This window comes from Phoca vitulina, unplaced genomic scaffold, assembly GCF_004348235.1.
Source record: "Phoca vitulina isolate PV1807 unplaced genomic scaffold, GSC_HSeal_1.0 scaffold28, whole genome shotgun sequence".
NCBI classification, from domain to species: Eukaryota; Metazoa; Chordata; class Mammalia; order Carnivora; family Phocidae; genus Phoca; species Phoca vitulina.
In genome coordinates, this window is record NW_022589731.1 from 26,774,293 (window position 1) to 26,792,593 (window position 18,301).

At 54.7% G+C, this 18,301-nt stretch overlaps 1 protein-coding gene across 3 annotated transcripts in view; it reads left to right on the forward strand.

The window, feature by feature from the left end:
* INPP5A (inositol polyphosphate-5-phosphatase A) overlaps positions 1-18,301 on the forward strand; it is a 173,131-nt gene that overhangs the window by 89,236 nt on the left and 65,594 nt on the right. For 2 of the 3 annotated variants that reach the window (XM_032423024.1, XM_032423023.1), the window contains exon 5: positions 3,423-3,542. The exons of the other annotated variant lie outside the window; for it this stretch is intronic. In XM_032423024.1, coding sequence (XP_032278915.1) covers positions 3,423-3,542 — 120 coding nt within the window. The remainder of the gene's footprint in view (positions 1-3,422; positions 3,543-18,301) is intronic. 3 annotated transcript variants of the gene reach the window in all.

The window sequence follows — 18,301 nt, forward strand, 5'->3', positions numbered from 1 at the left end:
TTCACAGCTTATGAAAACTTAATTCTAAACAGACGATAGACCTAGTGTGAGAGCTAAAACTATAAATTCCTACAAGAACACATAGTAGAAAATCTTAGTGACCTCAGCTTTGCTAAAGATTCCTTAAATATGACACAAAAACCACAAACTATTGTGAAAGAAAAGTTAATCTGTTGCAATTCATCAAAATGAAAAAACATGTTCTTCAAAAGACACAAAACCAGGCAATTCACAGCCAGAGAGAAAATGTTTGCAAATTATATCTGACAAAGGAGTTTTATCTGGAGTACTACATATAAAGAACTCTTACAACTTAGTGCTAGCCAGACAAACAACTGAATTTTTGAAAGATCTGAACAGACACTTTACCACATAAGATATGGAAACTGCAAACAGGCACATGAAAAGGTCCGCAACACCATTAGTTATTAGAGCAAGGCAGTGGAACGCCGTGTTGTTCATCGCAGGTCACAAACTCACGGACCGTATGCAGTGCTGGGGAGGCCGTGGAAGAGCTGGGGCCTCGGCTGGGGCTGGGGGGGAAATGTGGGTCCCAGCCACATGGGAAAACACTGTAGCAGTTTCTTAGAGAGTTAAAATACATCGACCGCGTGATCCGGCCCGTCCGCTCCCAGGAGTCTGCTTGAGAGAAGTGAAGGAACCTGTCCAGCAAGGACGAGTACCACGTGAGAACACCCACCCGTAGGCCAGTGGACAAGCTGCCGTCCTGCTCAGCAGTCGGAAATGGGCTGAATAGCACAGAGATCGTTCTGCAGGATTCCGCTGATATGATGGTCTTGAAAATGCAAACTAATCTGTACAAAGCAGATCAGTGGTTTCCGGGGACAGGGACGCCAGGAGCCATGGACGTGTTGGCGCTCCTGACCGTGGTGACAGCCTCCCGGCTGTGTGGACACAGCAGACCTCATGTGCGAGCACACGGACGACCTGTGCCATTTTGTGAACGCCAGCTGTGCACTGATAACACCACCACAAAATCTGGCCATGCGGTGGATGGCCGGGTGGCCGGACGTCAGAGGGTTTAGCTGAAAAGGGAAATGTCTGCATCACAAGCTGACTTCACATAAAGGCTACGGGCAGATACTGGTCGTGTCTTACGATTAAGGAACAGAACATTCCAGGAGAAGCAGCAGCAGAGGGTGAATTACCGTCTGGTTCATATACACGCTGTGCAGATACTATCAATATGAAATTGGAAAGGTGTTCTTGAGGTTAAATAAAGCCGTATTGACTGTGAATGGAAGGGTGACATCAGTCCACTTCTGGGTACTTGAGGCAGGCAGGTGCAGTCTTCCAGCTCACAGCTGGCCATCAGCTCACAGATGTGCCGTGTGCCGGTTACAGACACACATCGCTTCCCGTCTTGAGTGAGCTAGACCCCTGGCTCTCCGTGGAGCCCCTTCCTCCATCCCACCCACTCCTGCGTTGCCGCTGTCTTGTTCTGTGTCTGTCCGCCCTTCCTAACCATGAACTTTGGGCCTGGGGGGTGCGCCATGTGCCGCAGGGGTCCCTCACGGCCCAGCCAGGCACACGGTGTACATCTCCGCGGGCCAGATTCCTGCATTCGTGCGTCCCGGTCTGAGTGCATGGTCCCAGCTGTGGCCTGTCCTCGCCCCGTGTGTCTGGGCGCCACACCTTCTGGCCAGCAGCTCTCCTTAGGGGACCTGAAGCAGGGCGGCGCCGGCAGGTGCGTCCAGTATAGCAGGGTGTCTGTGAGAGCGCCCCCCACGTCTGGGATCTGGACTCCTGCTGGACTGGGTGCTCGGGGACGGGGGTGGCCCAGTCTGTTCAGAGGGCAGTCACGTGTGGGCCTGTGTGCACACGGCCACCTGCAGTGGCCTTCTCCCTGTGAGCAGCGGGCACGGGGTCTGCTTGGGGGCGGGGTGTGGGAAGGGACAGGGAAGAAGCGCCCGTGGGGGGGCTCCCTCCACCCCCACAGGCTGGTCACGCAGCTGCCCTGGCCTCGTGCCTCCTCGCCATCCGGGCTGCCCCCCCTTTTGAAATGCCTGCGCATGCCGGGTGTCAGAGCAGGACTGCACGTGATTCCCTGATGAAGGGCCTCCGAGCGGCTGGGCAGTCCCTTGTCCTTTTCCCAGAGCCCTGCCTGGGTCAGATCTGAGCGGGTGGCCAGTGTGTCTGGCTCCCCGCAGGGTCCAGGCAGCATGAGCCTGGGGGTCCCCGCCCGTGCAAGCAGCCCCTTCCTCCGTGCATGTCTGGCTTTCCCCGGTGGGAATCCGGAGCAGGCGCCTCGTGGCCGGCCGATCCATCAGGCGCAGACAGGCGTGATCGAGGGCCGTGTCACACGCAGCCCAGGAAACAAATACGCCGCTCGAAATGTATTGGTGAACAAACTGAAAAATTGTAAAGCTCTTAAGGACTTTCCTGCTTGTTAGCATTTTTTGACAGAAAATCAGTGAAGCAGTGAACATAACAAAATAGTCACGGGTGATTCACAGTCTGGCTTGTTGTCCCGCTCACTTGGCCTCGAGCGACGTTTCACTCCGGGAGCCCGGGAGCAGCTTCTTCTCCAGCAGGTCCGTGGGCTCCTCGGTGCCCTTGCCTCTGCTCGCACCGGCCATGGCCTCCCTGCAGGTCCATGTTCACTGCCCCAGCGGGGACGAGAGCAACATCCTGCACACGGGTTTTCCCAGCAGCCCAGAGTGCACGAGAGTCCTGCTCCGGAGGAGTCGCGGGGCCCAGGGAGGAGAAAGGGGCTTGACTGCCCTGCGCTCCGAGGCGGGCAGGACTCTGCCCTGCAGCACCTGGTGCGGCCTTCCCAGCGGGTGGCGCCGATTCGTTATGCTCAGGCTGATGGAGGTCCGGACCAGCCCTCTGGGTTGACGGTTCAGGGCGGGGTCGGCGGCGCGCCAGTCGCTGTCCCGTCCTGAGGGGGGCGAGAAGCAGGTTTTCCCGAGAGGGGTTGCGGGCGTCTCGTGCCTGGCTGCTCGACCATAACTGCATTTGGCCCCTGACGGCTGGTGTCCTCGGCACCGGGTCCCGGGAGGTGGTGGCCCAGGGCGGCGTTGTCGACCCGTCTGCTGGTCCCGTTGGTGAATCCTGCTGCCCACATGTGCAAACATGCGGTGGCCGCGGGTTTCCCGCGTCAGCAGGGAATGTGCCCGGCAGGTGATGTGTTCGGATCGCATCCTTTTTGGATTTATTAGACTTGCTCCCGTCCACACCGTGCTGCTTCCTGTTTGCTGTGTTGATGGATGTGTCGGCGCGGGGGTCCCGCGTCCTCTGCCATGAGGCGGGGGCCGTCACTCGCAGGCTGGTGCTGCTCAAGGGCCCAGCAGCCCAGGGCCACGCGGCCTCCCGCGGATCCCCACGATGGGCCCCTTGAGCACCAGGCCCCTCAGCTGGGCTTAGCCATGACGCAGTGTTCCTTGTGGATTTTCCAGTGTTTTCAAAAAAGGCTGACGAAGCAGACCCGGTTTCCTGTCACCCGGGACACATCCTCCCGAATCGCTCACATCTTGAGGGGACACGTGCCTCTAGAACGCAGGAAAACTGCCTCTGAGGTGCGTGAAAATACCCTTTGAAAAGTCAGTTTATTCCACATTTCCTCCTCTATTTTGTATTTGTAACCTTTCAGGAGATCTGATTTTTAATTATTACAAAGAAAAGTAGCATTGAGATTTGGGGTTTCTTGCGTTGTGTGTAATTGTTTTCCTCGTTGGAAAGGAAGAATGTCATAACCATGTTATTCCCTTACCACATTTGCCTTAAAATCAAATCATCGTATGCCTCATTTTTGTTCACTGTTCTCCTCCATGTTGTGATTAGTCGTTCATGCATCATTAATTCTTACCTAGTGTCTCGTCTGTGAACGTGGGAAATCGTTTATACTCGGGGTGTTTGTGTCTCCAGCGCCCAGAGGTGCAGTCGGCCCCACGATCTGCCGGCAGGGCCTCCGGTGCGTGGACGTGGCTCCACACGGGAGGCAGGTAGCGGATGAGGCCTTTTCCATGTGCATGTGACGAGGTGCGGTCCTGCCAACCGCACACCACCCTCCCCGGCAGGAGACCTGAAGTCTGGACAAGTGAAGCACCCAAAACGCGTCAGTAGAAAGCGGGTAGGCAGAGCCCCAGCCCGTGGGACGGCTGTCCTGCCCCCTCTGGCCACCCTCTGCAGGGACCCAAGTCTCCGGTGGTCCGAGAAAACCCTGAAGGGTTGGCCGCACAGCGCTGAAACATCTTTCAAACGGAAATTGTTACACTTTGCTCTTCATCTTGAAATTAATGTTGGGTTGTCAATTTTTATTGCGCATCTAATGGATGAGGTCCTGCCGTTGCAGCTGTCCCCTGGGCCCGCGAGTGCTGGGGTGCAGACCGTCCACAGCGCGTGCCCCGCTGCACAGGATCAGGTGGAGAAGTGCCTGGGCCGGAGTGCTGGTCCCACAGCCTGGCAGCCCCGTGTCCCGGCGCCGGCGCTTCGGTGAAGGGTCCAGGCGATCCACAGATGACTAGGTTTCGTCTTCTTTCTCTTCATCCCCGCCCAGCCCCGTGGCTCGGAACACAAATGCGGGTTCAGCTTTCCCAGCTGGGGCCAGACCTGCCGGTGCTGGGCAAGGCCGAGGTTTTGTTGGGCGGTGGAGCTGTCTGGTCTGTTTTATGAGACCGGGTGATGCAATGATGTGACCGTGCGCGTCTCTGGCTCACGATGGCAGGCGTTTCCACGGTGAGCCGCCGTGACTGAGCCACAGCCCCTCTTGGGTTAGAGCTGGTCTATTTAATGAATGTTGGCTGTTCTTCCAGCCACCATAATTATTTAAAGGGTTTTCGAAAGAGAGAGAACAAATCAAATCAGACCATAACTATTGTACTCCTTCCGGAGCTGACTGTATTTTTAGAAATGTGGGCCTCATTCAGAGTCTCCCCGTTTTCATGTGTTATCCCAGTAACTGAGTTTGTAGCTGGAATTAAATTTATCAAATTGCGTTATCCTCTTTAGAAATTGGATAGGTGCCCTGGCAGGGCGAGGCAGAGGTAATCTGCTTTGCTAAAGCCTCCAGTCCCCACGCAACAGGAGCGAGGAGGCACAGCGGTCTTCCTGTCACCGTGGACACCATGTAATTTCTCCTCAATCCCTTGTGCAAATAATGACATTTGAATCGAGCATTAACAGGCTTAATTACTTTAAAATTGTCATTTTAATTTACACTGATATAGTATTGATCACACAAGCAGAGATTAAGCTGTTCAGTGGAGCGGATGATGGGGAATTAAACATTAAGGGTCCTCGAGGGGCCGAGTGCCGCCCAGCGAGAGCCGGAAGAGGGATGGCATTTCTCGGTAATGAACTGGCGGCATGCGGGGACATGAATCTCGGGCTCTTGGAAAAGGGGAAATAATGGGGTTTGGGAAGCGTCCGCAGGTTATTCATTCGCTGCCATGCACCAATTCTCCGGTGATTCATCCGCCTTACCAACATTTATTTATCCAGCAAATTCCGAGCGTTGACCTTTTTGCTAAGTACATTGAACAGAAGTTTGAGTGCAGATTTTTCAGGTGTAACTTTTGTAAGTATTTGTTATTTTTCCTTATTTCTAGGTAACATCAAACAAAATTATTCAGTTTTTCTAAGGCACTGGCGTCAGTGGGCCCTTTGGGGTGGCCATGTGCCGGGAGCGGGAGGTGGGGGGCCGGGCCACGCCTCGCTTCACTCCTGAAAAATTCCAAAGGCAAATCCCAGGCTTACGTGTGGCCGGGCCCTTCTTTAGACAGAGTGACACGGGACTTACATTTCCGCCTCTCTTGAGCTCCCCTTCAGCTTCTCCTGCCAACACCGGGCAGAGCCTGCCCGAGAGTGTGCCCAGGCCGTGGGTGGGGCACGTGGGCACCCGCGGCACGCTTCTGGCTCCTATCACAGTGCATTGGATCTTTTCACCTCAAACCATCTTACTCCGTGGGGCTGACATAATAAAAACGTAGGTGATTGATTTTATCGCTCAGCAGGGAATGATGAAATTCTTGATCACTGTCCATAATGGCTTTATTTTAAATGGCGGCTGGAGATTTAATTATAACACGATCAGGAAAATGAAAACATGCTGGTGTTTCTCCTCGAGTGGAACGCGGATCTGTACCCAGTCTTCGGAGGACCTGCCATTTCTCCTCCCTGAGACTTGAAAGCGTGGTGTCCATTTTACTCATTGTTCAGTAGCTCCGTGGTCCGCGTCCCTTGCGATTCCCATTCTCCTTTGAAAACAGCTGTGCTCAGATGCAGCCCCACCAAGACTCACTGGGCACCTGCTCTTCGCTCGGATCGTTCTGCAAACCTGACCATGATCTCCCTGGTGATAGCCAGGGAGCCTGAGATGCAGGATGGCCCAGAGTACGTGGTCCTGGGCAAGCAGGAGAGTGGGCACCACGCTCCCGAGGCGCTCCCGTCTGCTGCCCTTGCAGGTTCATGTGCGGGGAAACGGACGTGCATTTTTTCTTAACCTTGTCCTTTTAGACCTGCCAGGACATCTTCACGGAGGATGAGAGGGAGCCTCGGTGACCTCTGTTGTATAAAGTAGAAATAGCGATTCCCATGGAGGACACTCCTGGGGACAGATGGCCGTGCTCGGTCCGGCTCAGCCTTTTCCTTGGAAGCAGGGCGACAGTGACAGCCGGCCGCTCTCAGATGCTGGCGGGCTTCAGGCAGAGTGTTGTGGCCGTGACCGGAGATGGATGAGCGTGGGGGGTGTGGCCCGGCCCATTGGCCGGCACCTGGAGTTCCCAGGCAGGAGTGTGGGCCTTGGGCACTTGAGACGATCAGGACAGGGAAGTTAGGGTCCTGGCCTTCTAGAGCAGCCTTGTGCAGCCTCCTCCCCTGCTGCGAGCGGGCGTGCCATGCACAGTGCCCTTTCCTCAGTCACCTGGGCCTGGCTCTCCGTGCCTGCCCTGCACCCGGTCAGGCGTGGTTCCCGACGTGGCCGGCCGCATGCTGCAGACCACACGTGGCTCCAGTCATACTCTGCACACGTGGCTGGTTTCCACGCAGGAAGGCCTGCCCTCCGTGTCCCTGAGCACCGTGCCCCCCTTCCTGTCCGCACAGCCCGGTGCTTGTGCTGTTGCGCCCGTTTCTGTCCCAGCAGTGCCTGCCGCCCCCGCAGCCTCTCCGGCCGTGGCCCCTGAGCCCTGCTGGGTCTCTGGACCTGCATCGGCAAATCCCCAGGCTCCCAAATCCTTCCTGGAGAAGCCCTGCTCCTCTCCGATCTGTCTTCTGCCAGCCCTGGGCCACGGGGCCCCCGTGTCCCCTGCTGGCCCGCCCCGTGCGTCAGACTCGCCCACCACGCTGTGCGTGTGCCCGGCCCTCCTGGCCGGCTGTCGTTCCTGCCAGCACAGCTCAGTGACCCTGGACCGCCGGACGCTGTGGGTCTGTGGTCACTGAGGAGGCCCATGCAGGGAGGGGCCTCACACTGGCAGTGGTGTGGGACTCACGTCCCACTGGCCTTCTAGAGGGTTCCAGCAGGTGTGTGCCCAGCCGTCGGTTTTTCCTGGTGCAGAGTCTCCCCACAGCAGACGCACGTGCCAGCATGTCCCTGTTTTTGTGGAGGAGACCCTGGACGCCACAGCTGCCGTCAGTCTGACTGTCCTGGGGACACCCGGGTCTCTCCCTTCCTGTTTCCGGGAAGTGATGCAGCTCTTCCGGTGGTCAGGCTGCAGCGCCCGCGGCGGGGGGTGCACGCAGGGGCCAGGCTGGGCGCCACTGCTCCGTGGGCTTTGTCCACAGGCGTAATTCATATCAAGGCCATTAGTGGGGGAGAGCTTTTCCCGTAAGGGCCTCCGTGATTTGGCCTCAGAAGAGAGAGAGGGAGACGAGGCCTGTCTTTCAGATTGTGGGAAGTCTGAGTGGCCAGCTGGCCGCCCCGCGACGTGAAATGCGGGGTGCGCTGGATCTGGCTCCTTCACCTGCCTCTTCCTGGTGGGGCTGCGGGAGCGCATGGTGGCGGGTGCTCACTTAGGGCTCTTGGCGTGCTGTGGCCTCCGCCTGGCCGGGGGAGGGGCGTCAGACTCAGCCAGGGAGGGGACTGAGCGGTGTTTGAACAGTGAGGCTTCGGCCTCTCTGCCGTGGGAGCAGAAAGCCTCCCGTGGCTGGCACGCCCATCCCAACTGTGCCTTTCCCTCTAGGGTCAGCCTGGGCACGTTTGAAGCTGTCCTCACCTCGTGTAGCGTGATAAGGGCACCGGGGTAGGAGGAAACAGTCGAGGCATCGCCTAACAGGAACGATCGTTACCATCAAACTGTTAGAGCCTCGTCCTGGGTGCTCTGAGCGACCCTGGGAAGCACGATTATCTTCCCATGTCACATGTGCAGCAGCCCCGTGACTGACGGAGGCCCCCAGACCATGAAGAGGCCATCGCCAGGTGGGAGCCCCATGCTGCAGCCCCAGGACCTGCTCACCCAGGAGAGGACTCAGTGGAAGAAGGCGGGGTGACCATCAGGGCCGCGCATATCGATGTAGAGGGCGATCGTAAATGCTGGGTTTTAACACTTAAGAAAGGTGTTCTGAGAGCTGACGGACCCTAATCCGGGGAGGGGACACAGCAGGAGAGCTACGTGTTCGAGTGGTTTCTCTGACAGACACAGGGTTCTGTTATCCCTCGTGACCTTCATGTGCAAAGAATTGGGTAGTTAGCCCCGTTTTACAGAAGGGTGAACTGAGGCTCTACTGACGTATGAACCGCACACATAAGCCAGAAGGAAGCACTGCAACGAGCCGCGGAGATGAAAGGATGGGGAGCAAGGCCTGATGCACGTGAGGTCGGAGCCCGAGGACGAAGCTGAGACATGAACCAGAACTCGTTTGTTTTAAGAAGTCATTTTTGATGAGATAATAAATGACAATTTTCCAATGTGTGCAAGACCTCAGCACACAGATTCAAGAGTCCTGATGAGCCAGAGAGATGAGGGTAACTCTGAGCACGACCAGAGACACGCAGGACATTTACAAGCTGTGATGGGGAAGGAGGTGCAGCACCGAGAAAGACCGCAGTTAAACAGACGGCAGACACAGCGGCCCCGGGGGCTGTGGACTTCTGCGTCCAGTGGACATGCCTGCCGGGAATTCGGGCCGTGCGCGTGTGGGTTCAAACGGAGCCATAAAGGATGTGTTGCCGGCAGACCCACACAGGAGGCGGCGAGTCCTGGAGGACGTTCTTCATGCAGACGGAGAAGCGTCCAGGCTTGCAGGACGGAGGCCAGAGCAGTGGTGGGGAGACAGAGACCCACGCGAGCACGGGGCACACGGAAGGGAAGGGGTCGGCACTTGGCCGGCGCTGTGCCAGTCCCCGCCAGTCCCCGCCAGTCCGCGTTCCCAGGGCTTCGTGACGTGGAAAACAGTAAAAATGACGAGGTCTGCGAGGCTCCAAGTCTCGGCCCGGTGGGAAGGCATACCCTTTGCAGAATGCAACAGCTGTTCAGCATTTCTGTGCAACAGGGACTGAGTTAAATTATTTGGAACAGAAGTAGATGGCATTCGCAATATAATTGAAATTTAAAAATCAATTAAGTCTTTCAGTAGCGTTTTATATGCCCCAAGCTTCCCTAATGGCAGAAGGTATTTTGTAAACAGCTTGCATTTGACTCTTAAAGTGCATTTGACTTTAATTATCCTCTATCCATAATGCACATAACCGATTTCTCCAGAACGCTGTAAGGGTGAAATTGTAATTGAAAAGCTAATGATTTTTGAAGAGAAAAGATAAAAGTCAGAGCTGTTTTGATTATGATGTAAATGCTCCACATAATTTAATTGGCATAAAAGTTTATTGATTTATATTTCTAATCACTTAGACATGAAAAAAATGACTTAATAAATTTTGTAATTAAAGCTGGTTATTTTAAGGCTGGTATTTTTCTTTGCTCATTATTGAAACTTTCAGTTTGCAAAATATTATCAAAAAGTGTATCTATATTGCAAACAAATCTCATTTTGAGAGAGAAATACAGAGGTGAGTGAATTAAAATGTGCCCTGGGGTGCTCGCTGCCATCACGGGGATGGCTCACGGTGGGGGCTCCATCATGCACGTGGGCTTCTCTGCCCGCCTCCCTTCCCCCCAAGTAAGACCGCGCACGAGGAGTCGACTGCCTTTTCCCGCCTGTTGTGGGGCATTGGCTTGTGAAACCTGTTCCGTCGGGAGAGTCCGTAGGATTTCCCTTTTGGAAAGGAAGGTCTGAGTGTGCTGGGCCTGGAGGAGCCTGGCCTGGCCGCGTCCTCGGAGCACTCTGCGCGCATCCGAAGTGGGCGGCACGTCCCCACCACCACGGCCCATCGGGTGCAGGCGGCAGGGAGGAGAAGCAGGACATGGGCTTTTCCACATCTTCTGCAGCCTCCAGCCGCTCTCGGGCACCTCTACCTTCCTGGGACGCTGCCGCTCCACGGCTCAGGGGTGGGGCTGCCCGTCTCTCACGTGTGAGGAGCCTCGAGAGCCAGAATTTCTTCCATGTTGACCGTTCGATATGGCAGCGCACATCACCTCTGACCTCTGAGTGTGGAGGCGGGGGGTCGGTCCCCGTGCTCCCTCCTCCCCTCTCCCCTCCGAGATACCACCTGCCCCTGGTCCCCACACTGACCACTCTGTGCCACACCGTGTCCCACTGACCACCCCATGTCCCCCCTGATCCCTGGGTCCCCACTGACCTCCACGTCCCCACAACTTCTCCTTGTCCTCACTGACCCCCACTTGGCAGTCTCTGTGTTGACTCTTTCACCTGCTCCCAGTCCCTCCCTAATGGTGGTCCTGGGTCCAGTCGTCGGCCCCGTCCTTTGCTCTGGTCTGGTCCCTCCTTGGCAAGCTCAGCATCTTTGGCGTCGGCCGTCCACATGTCATGCACCCCCATTTACATCTGCTCCCCAACCTCTGTCCTGGACTGCAGATCCGGGCGTCCAGCTGTCTTCTCGTGTCTGCCGTGGAGTCCAGCCATTGCAAGCTGGACACCTTCTCTGCAGAGACCCCATCTCAGGCGCCCGCCCTGCCCCGGCCCCCTGGCGGACACCCTGGCCTTGCCCTGGGGTGCCTCCCCATGCTTGCACCACTGTGCCAGGGCTTCCCGGGGACGGAGCCTCTGTGGTCAGAAGCTGGCCCTTTGTGTGAAGCACCGTCACTGTCCCCCACGCTTCAGGCCATTCAGTCCTCGGGACCTTTCGGTCGCCCAAGACCATGCGGCAGAGAAGGTGCCGTCCGCGCAGGGACTGGGTGCCTGAGTGGACGCCTGAGTCCGCTCAAGGGCCGCTGCCTTGCCTCCCAGGTCAGCTGTGCTACCAAGTGTCCCCTGCATGCAGGGCTCGGGCATTACCCTCGCTGTGCCTTCCGCGCCCTCACCCCGCTCCCTCCAGGCGGCCCGTCTCCTCACGTTGCACTAGCTCCTCGCGGTGGTCGTAGGAAAGGCCAACAGGCGTATTTATCTGGGGGGATTTATCGTAGCCACACGAGATATTAACAGCGCGGAGCATTTAGCCTCCTGTCAGGATGACTTGTGCTCCACCCGGCCCCTCGCTGGACGGCCTAATTGGGGACACTGCCGGCAGGGGCTGTGACAGGGCTCAGCACCCAGTGCTCAGCATGCCAGCTCCCATGGTGCAAGCTTTATAAAACGCTCTTTAATTCAGGAGCAGAATATCGTTACCTCTGTAAGTAGATGAACACAATGGACAACCAATTTAATTAACTTCTAATGCTGGCTGTTGGACGGCAGACAAGATGAAATTATCCGTGCATCTCTCGAGTGGGCAGCCGGCCTGGAGAGGGGCTTGCAGTGAGGGTCAGACGGGGGGACACCTTTGTGCCGTCATTTCATGTTTAGCCCCAGGAGCTGAAATTGGAAAGTCAGGACTTTGTACGTAAGTCAGCTCTCATTTGAGAGGGTTACAAAGTCAGCTCTCATTTCAGAGGGTTACAAAGCCGCTTTGAGAGAGGACAGCACTCGTGACAGTGACGTGCTAAGTGCAGCCGTTCCCACGTGCTGCCCTCCTGGGTGAGGCTGGGGGACGTGGGCAGTGATGCCCCCCACCCAATTAGAGTGGCTGTCCACCAGTTTATTATACAGGAAGAGATCAGTGAAGCTGTACGTTGATTTAAACAAAAGCTTTGTTTCATTTATTATTGTTTATAATCTAATGAATGTTATAGTAGCTTTGCCTTGATTTATTACTCAATCTATTAAATTGTTGTAAAACCAGGAGCATGGGCTTGCTCGTGAAAGAGCTGTTCGCCTTGTTGACAAAAAGTGTGTGATTTTTTGCAGCCTCGCTCAGCTTCTTGGAGGCGGTGGAAGCGATGCGTTAGGTTGTCCTTTGAAACCAGAGTAAAAGTCCTGTGTGTTGGGTCTTGAACTGCTCAGCAGTCAGCCCTGCAGGTGCATCTCTGCACCCCGTCCTTAACCAGGCTTTGTTGGGTTGCTGGTGTGTGCCAGGTGTTGAGCTGGGGACTCGGGTGACGAGAACACCAACCAGGAGCTTCCCCCCTCCTGGGAAGGAAACAAGCAAGCAGCCAGAATGAGCAGCCCTGCGACAGGGTGGGGCTGTGCTGGGGCCACCAGGGCTCTGCTTGAGCAGTCAGGGAGGGCTGCTCAAAGGAGGCAGCCTTTCCTTGGAGACCTGCAGTGGTAGGGGGTCGTGTGTGAGAAGCTGAAATGGGGAAGGCAAAGCAGGTAAAGGCCCTGACGATGGCAGAACTCAGCCTTTTCCGGGCCCGAGTGCCGGTGTGGCCGGGGCTGGGTGATCTGGGGTGGGGCCTGGAAACGCGCAGGAGTGGGCCGGGGGGGACCCATGTGCTGGCTGTGACCGAGGAGCAGAGTGACGGGGTCAGATTCTAGTCTTAAAAGGCCACCCGGCGCCAGGTGAAGAGGCTGAGGGGGCTGCAGCAGCGTGGGGCCGTGAGAACGGAGGGAAGTGCAGGGTTAAAGGTAGCGTGTGGATTTCACGGACAGAAAGGATGTGTGCGGGTGAGACATGGTGGCGGGGAAGCAGCTGGAGGATCCAGAGCGACCCTCAGTTTCCAGGGGGCAGGAGGGTAAGTGGTACAGTACTGTCCCAAGTCGGGAGAGACTGGGCTCCACATGAGAAGTCCACGTGGGAGTCCACCCCTGACCCCGAGGCCGGCCTTCGAGGGAAGGCCCAGTGCTGTGCATGTGGGAGCTGCCCGCTGGAAGATGGGAGGGGTGAGGCCCCCACAAAGGGGAGGAGGGAGAAGGCTTCACGGGGACCCCAAGCAGACGCCGTGTGCCGTCACCTGGAGGAGGAGGACGAGTGCCCAGAGGGGCGGACCCTAGTACTGAAACCTGGAACTAAAGGAGGAGGGAAGGGCAGGTGATCTCTGCTGCTGAGAATGCAGGGGTCGTGAAGTGTCCTCTGCATTTGTGAGTGGAGCGCTACTGAAGACTTGGCAGAGAATCATTTCCCTGGGGTGCCGAGAACAGAGACGAGGTTGGGAACTAAAACTGCTAAACGGTATCAGGAGCAGACTCCAACAGCGTGTGAAAACACGCATCATGGGCCTGCCAGGTGGATGCCAAGAATGCAGGGAAAATCTCTGAAAGTGATTCACCACTTAGACCAGAAACGCCCTGCGCTCATCTCTCCCTTCGCCCTGGCCAGCGCTCCTCTCTTGGCCGAGGCGCCATGTTGGTGCAGTGCCCCAGGGCTCAGCCCTCAGATGAGACGCCCCCCTCGGCGTTCCCACTGCTGCTGGTATCGACCTGCACAGACAGCTCAAATGTCCCTTCCTACTCAGACGTTGACCCTGAACCTCAGACCCGCCAGCCTTCTGCCTGTGGGGCGTCCCCATGTGGACACCCCACAGGCAGTCCATGCGGCAGTTTCATCCCGGTTACTGGTTTCCCACCAGAGCCCACTCCTCTTGGAAAAACTGCCCGCTCCAGTTTCTTTCACCAAGGCTTGGGTCATCTTTGACCTCACTGTTTTTACTTACCCTGCTTCACGTCGATCAGAAGGTCACGTTTCAGGCACGTCCGCGGCTGCCCTCCCCACAAGCCGTGTCCTCAGAACCAGGCTCCGTCGTTCCACGTGGAGCCAGAACACCTGGCGCTGCAACAAGACAGAACAAACAAGGAGAGAAAAGGTAAAGATTGTGAGGAAGAAACGAACCTGAACAAATAGTCCTTGCTCACAAATCATCAGAGAGAATCCGTGATTGTTGGAACGGAAGGGAAACTGAGCAATGTTGCTGAATAAAAGATTAATATACAACAGCTAATAGCATTCCTATTCACCGGCAGCAAATGGTTCTAAACCAAGGGTAGTTTCAAAAATTACATTTTCTAAAAGCAACAGAAACTGAAAGATAACTAAGGGTAAATCTAACAAAAGATTTTCAAGACTTTTACGGAGAAAATTATGAAACTTTATTAGAAGACATTTTAAAAGATCTCAAATATATGGTTAAAGATGTATCATGTTTATGGGAAGGAAAGCTGAATATCCTAAAAATGTCCCCTCCGCCTCCAGTCTCTGTCATCCAAACCCCAGCCAGGATGTTGTGGGTGCAATCCAGCAGCTATTCTGAAGTGTCATATGGAAATACAAAGGGCCCCACATAACAAAAGTACTTGTGAGGAAAAATAGAATGAGGCACTTCATTAGTAAATATCAAGACTTATTATAAAGCTAAAATAGGAAAAAATTGTTACTAGAAATAAATCAGTTGGGCAGAATCAAGAACTCATGAACAGACGCCCACATTGGTGCCCAGATGGAATATGAGAGTGATGATGACAATCATGGGGAGGCCAGTCGGGTTCCACAGAGAGTGAGATAGCTCCAGATTCTACCCTGTGCTACACCCACTAGCAAGTCTCTGTTACCCTAAAATCCTAAATGGGTAAAATACACTGTTACTGCTTTTACATGAGAATATAGAGAATATCACTGTGGAGTCAAGTTAGGGAACTATTTCTAATTAAGACATAAAGGCATAAAGCGTAAAGGAATGTATTGATTAATGATTAATTTGACTATTTTTTTTTTGAGGGAGAATGGGGGGAGGGGCATAGGGAGAGGGAGAGAGAACCTCAAGCAGGCCCCACACTCAGCACAGAGCCCAAGGTGGGTCTCGGTCTCGTGACCCTGAGATCATGACATGAGCCGAAGTTAAGAGTCGGTGCTGAAACTGACTTGAGCCATCCAGGAGCCCTGATTAATTTGACTACTTTAAAAATAAAAACTTTTCATTTAATGAAAGATGCCATAAAAAGATAAGCTAAAGAGGGAGAAATTCTTTGTAATGCAAGTAATAGATGAAGAGATAATATCAAATTATATTTAAAAATTAAAGATCTTGTAAAATGAGAAAAAGACAAATAGAAGATATGAATAAGGAGTTCACAGGAGAAATCTAAATTGTCAATAGTCTTTAAAAAGCGAGGCTCAACTATGATGGTATAATGAAAATGCAAATCAGAACAACAGTGACATGCGATGTGTGTCATTTCACGATCCAGCTGGCTAGGACCGCAGTCTGCTGACACCAGGTTTTGGCCAGGGATGTGGAGGCCTGCCCGCAGTGCCCGTGAGGTCTGGGTCGTCAGGCGAGCTGGTGACCCCGCACTGCAGATGCACAGACACTGTGACCCAGAAGCTCAGTCTCGTGCATATGCATGTTTAATACATACGTGCACCTTGTGTGTCTGTCCCTGCAAGCATGTTCACCGTAGCATCAGTTGTAATGGTGAAAACATTGGAGACAGGCTTTATCTCCAGTACAGAATGGATAAAAGTTGCAGGATTTTTATATATTAGGTTGTTACGGAGCATTAAAAGTGAGCTAAAGTTACATGTCTGAATATGGAGCATCTCTAAAACAGAACTTTGAATGGAAAAAAACCCAAGTTCCTGAGGAGAGAGTAGGTAAGGTGGCATTGATGAAGAAGTTGAGAGCCCTGAGCTTCGGACCTTGATCACCACTGTTCAAGATGGCGGCTGCCTGCGGGGAGAGGCCAGTGGCGCAGGGCATAGCAGACTCCTCTCAAGTCCCCATGTCCCCGTCGTGCCTGTGTGCACCTGCCCTAACCCCACCCCCACCCCCCAGGTAACCGCTGCTCTGAATTTTATGTTTATGATTTTATTCCTTTTTTGGTATAATCTTAACATCACATTTTTTTAATTTCAGCTCCTTTTGATTAGGTTTTTGTTACCTTGGCCAAGTGAAGTTTAGGAACTTCCTCTTTCTCAGCCTTGTGAAGTCCATCTAGATTTGGGGTGTGATTTATTTTCCATGCTGTATCGTGCGGCATCATAGGAGTATTTCAGATTTTATTGACCCACCTTCGCGTGGTGAAGCGTTAGTTCGTCAGTGTGTCTGGAAGTCTGGCTGCACTCATGCGCACACCTCCCGAGGGCTCCCGCTTCTCGGAGGGTGAACGCCACGTGTCCCCTGACTGAATATGGGAACTTGTAGGACACACCCGTCTCCCCGTCGCGTGTGTCCTCCGAGCTCAGGGGTCGCTGCAGATCTGGACGAGGGGACAGTGTCCAGAGAGTGGACTCGCGGCCGACTGCCTGTCCCGATGCGTGTCTCGGGGGCTGCGCAAGTGAAGCCTCTCTGGCATCTAAGCTTCGAGCTCAGACAGGGGCGTGTGTGCAGCTTCCCTTCTTACCGGCAGCTTCTCCTGCTCAGTGCTCACCACATACTCATGGGTGAGGCCCCCGCCGTCACACCCACGTCCTCCACACTGTCTGCCCATCACACTCATTCATTCATTCAAGTCTGTTAGTTCTAACTTAGAACAACTAAGGTTCTCTGATTTGTTGCAAACTTGAAGATTATCAACAATATCTCATGAAATTCTTTTTCCTGTTCTTAGATCCACTTATTTTTTTTTTAAGATTTTATTTATTTATTTGAGAGAGAGAGAGCGTGTGCACAAGCAGGGGACGCGGCAGAGGCAGAGGGAGAAGCAGACTCACCACTGAGCGGGGAGCCCGATGCGGGGCTCAATCCCAGGACCCTGGGATCATGACCTGAGTCGAAGGCAGATGCTTAACTGACTGAGCCACCCAGGCGCCCCCATTTATTTTATTTTTAAAAAATAACAAGCAGAAGACACTTTGTAGAGACAGCAAAGTGTGCCATCTTGGAGGAGCAGGGACTCACTGAGGCCTGCGTGGCATTTGTGAAGTGCAGCCGCCCTTCATGGCGGGTAGGACTTCCCAAGCTCTGCTGTGCCGGGATCCCGGCCCGCATGCCCCTGCCCAGTGCAGACCCCGCAGCTGGCTTCCTGGGCCCTCCCCACCCCCCCCCCCACCAGCCCTGTCCCCTGGGAGAGGCGGCCCTGGGTCCAGTCCTGGTGACTGCTGGAGGGGCTCTCGGGAGGCGGCTGCCAACACTGATGAGGACATGGGGCACCCGCTACCCCTTGGGGTCACACTTGAGATGCTTTTCCGTGGTGTCTGCAGAAGAATGTGTCCCCAAGAGCCTCTCACTGCTGTCACTCTGACTTGAGCCTTAGGAATGTCCTTTGTTTTGTGGAAAAGTGAGCCGGATGCAGCAGGCCTGCAGGTTAATGATATGTACTTTGGCTGCTAACCTAATTGCAGGGATGATAAATTACTGGCCCTCTGATTTGTTTGCAAATAAAAACTGATGGAGGCCTTTCTAACGAGTCACTTTGTGTTCTTTCCTGGTTGGCTTCTGCCCAGGCCCAGGTCACCCCCAGCCCAGTGCGAGCAGCTCCACAGGAGAAGTGGGAGCACTTGCAAATACACGTCTTCCCTGGGGCTGTGTAGGGGTTGTCTGCTCCCATCATCACCCTGAGTCAGCTGTGTTTGGGGGGTGGGGGGCTTCCTGGCATCTGAGTTCAACTCCAGAAAGCAAATGAGTGACCAGATGCATCACCTTAGCAGAGTCCAGTTGAGCTGAGAACTGGTTTTATAGTATTTGCACCCCGAGCCAGCCGCTGAGCCGTGGGGGGGGGGGGCTTCATCCACTGTGGGCAGCGGTTCATGCAGACGCCCAGGTGGATGGCAACCGGGAGTGCCGGGCCATACCCTGTCTCAGAGACACATCACTTGCCACGTTCCATCGAACACGGGAGCTGGGGTCTCCGTTCCTGGTCCACCCCCATCCCGCACTGCAGAGCCCCGGGGGCTCGGCTCTCTGGGGGAGACGCTGGCTCCCCACCCCCACCCCGCACCGTCCGGCTGCGCCTCGAGGCCAGCCCCACGCAGGCGGATCCGAGGCTCCCACCTTGCGTTTGCTGTTCTGACAAAAGAACAGCATCGACTGGATTGCATCTCACTAATGGAGAATTAATTGCCACCCTTGACAGTTAG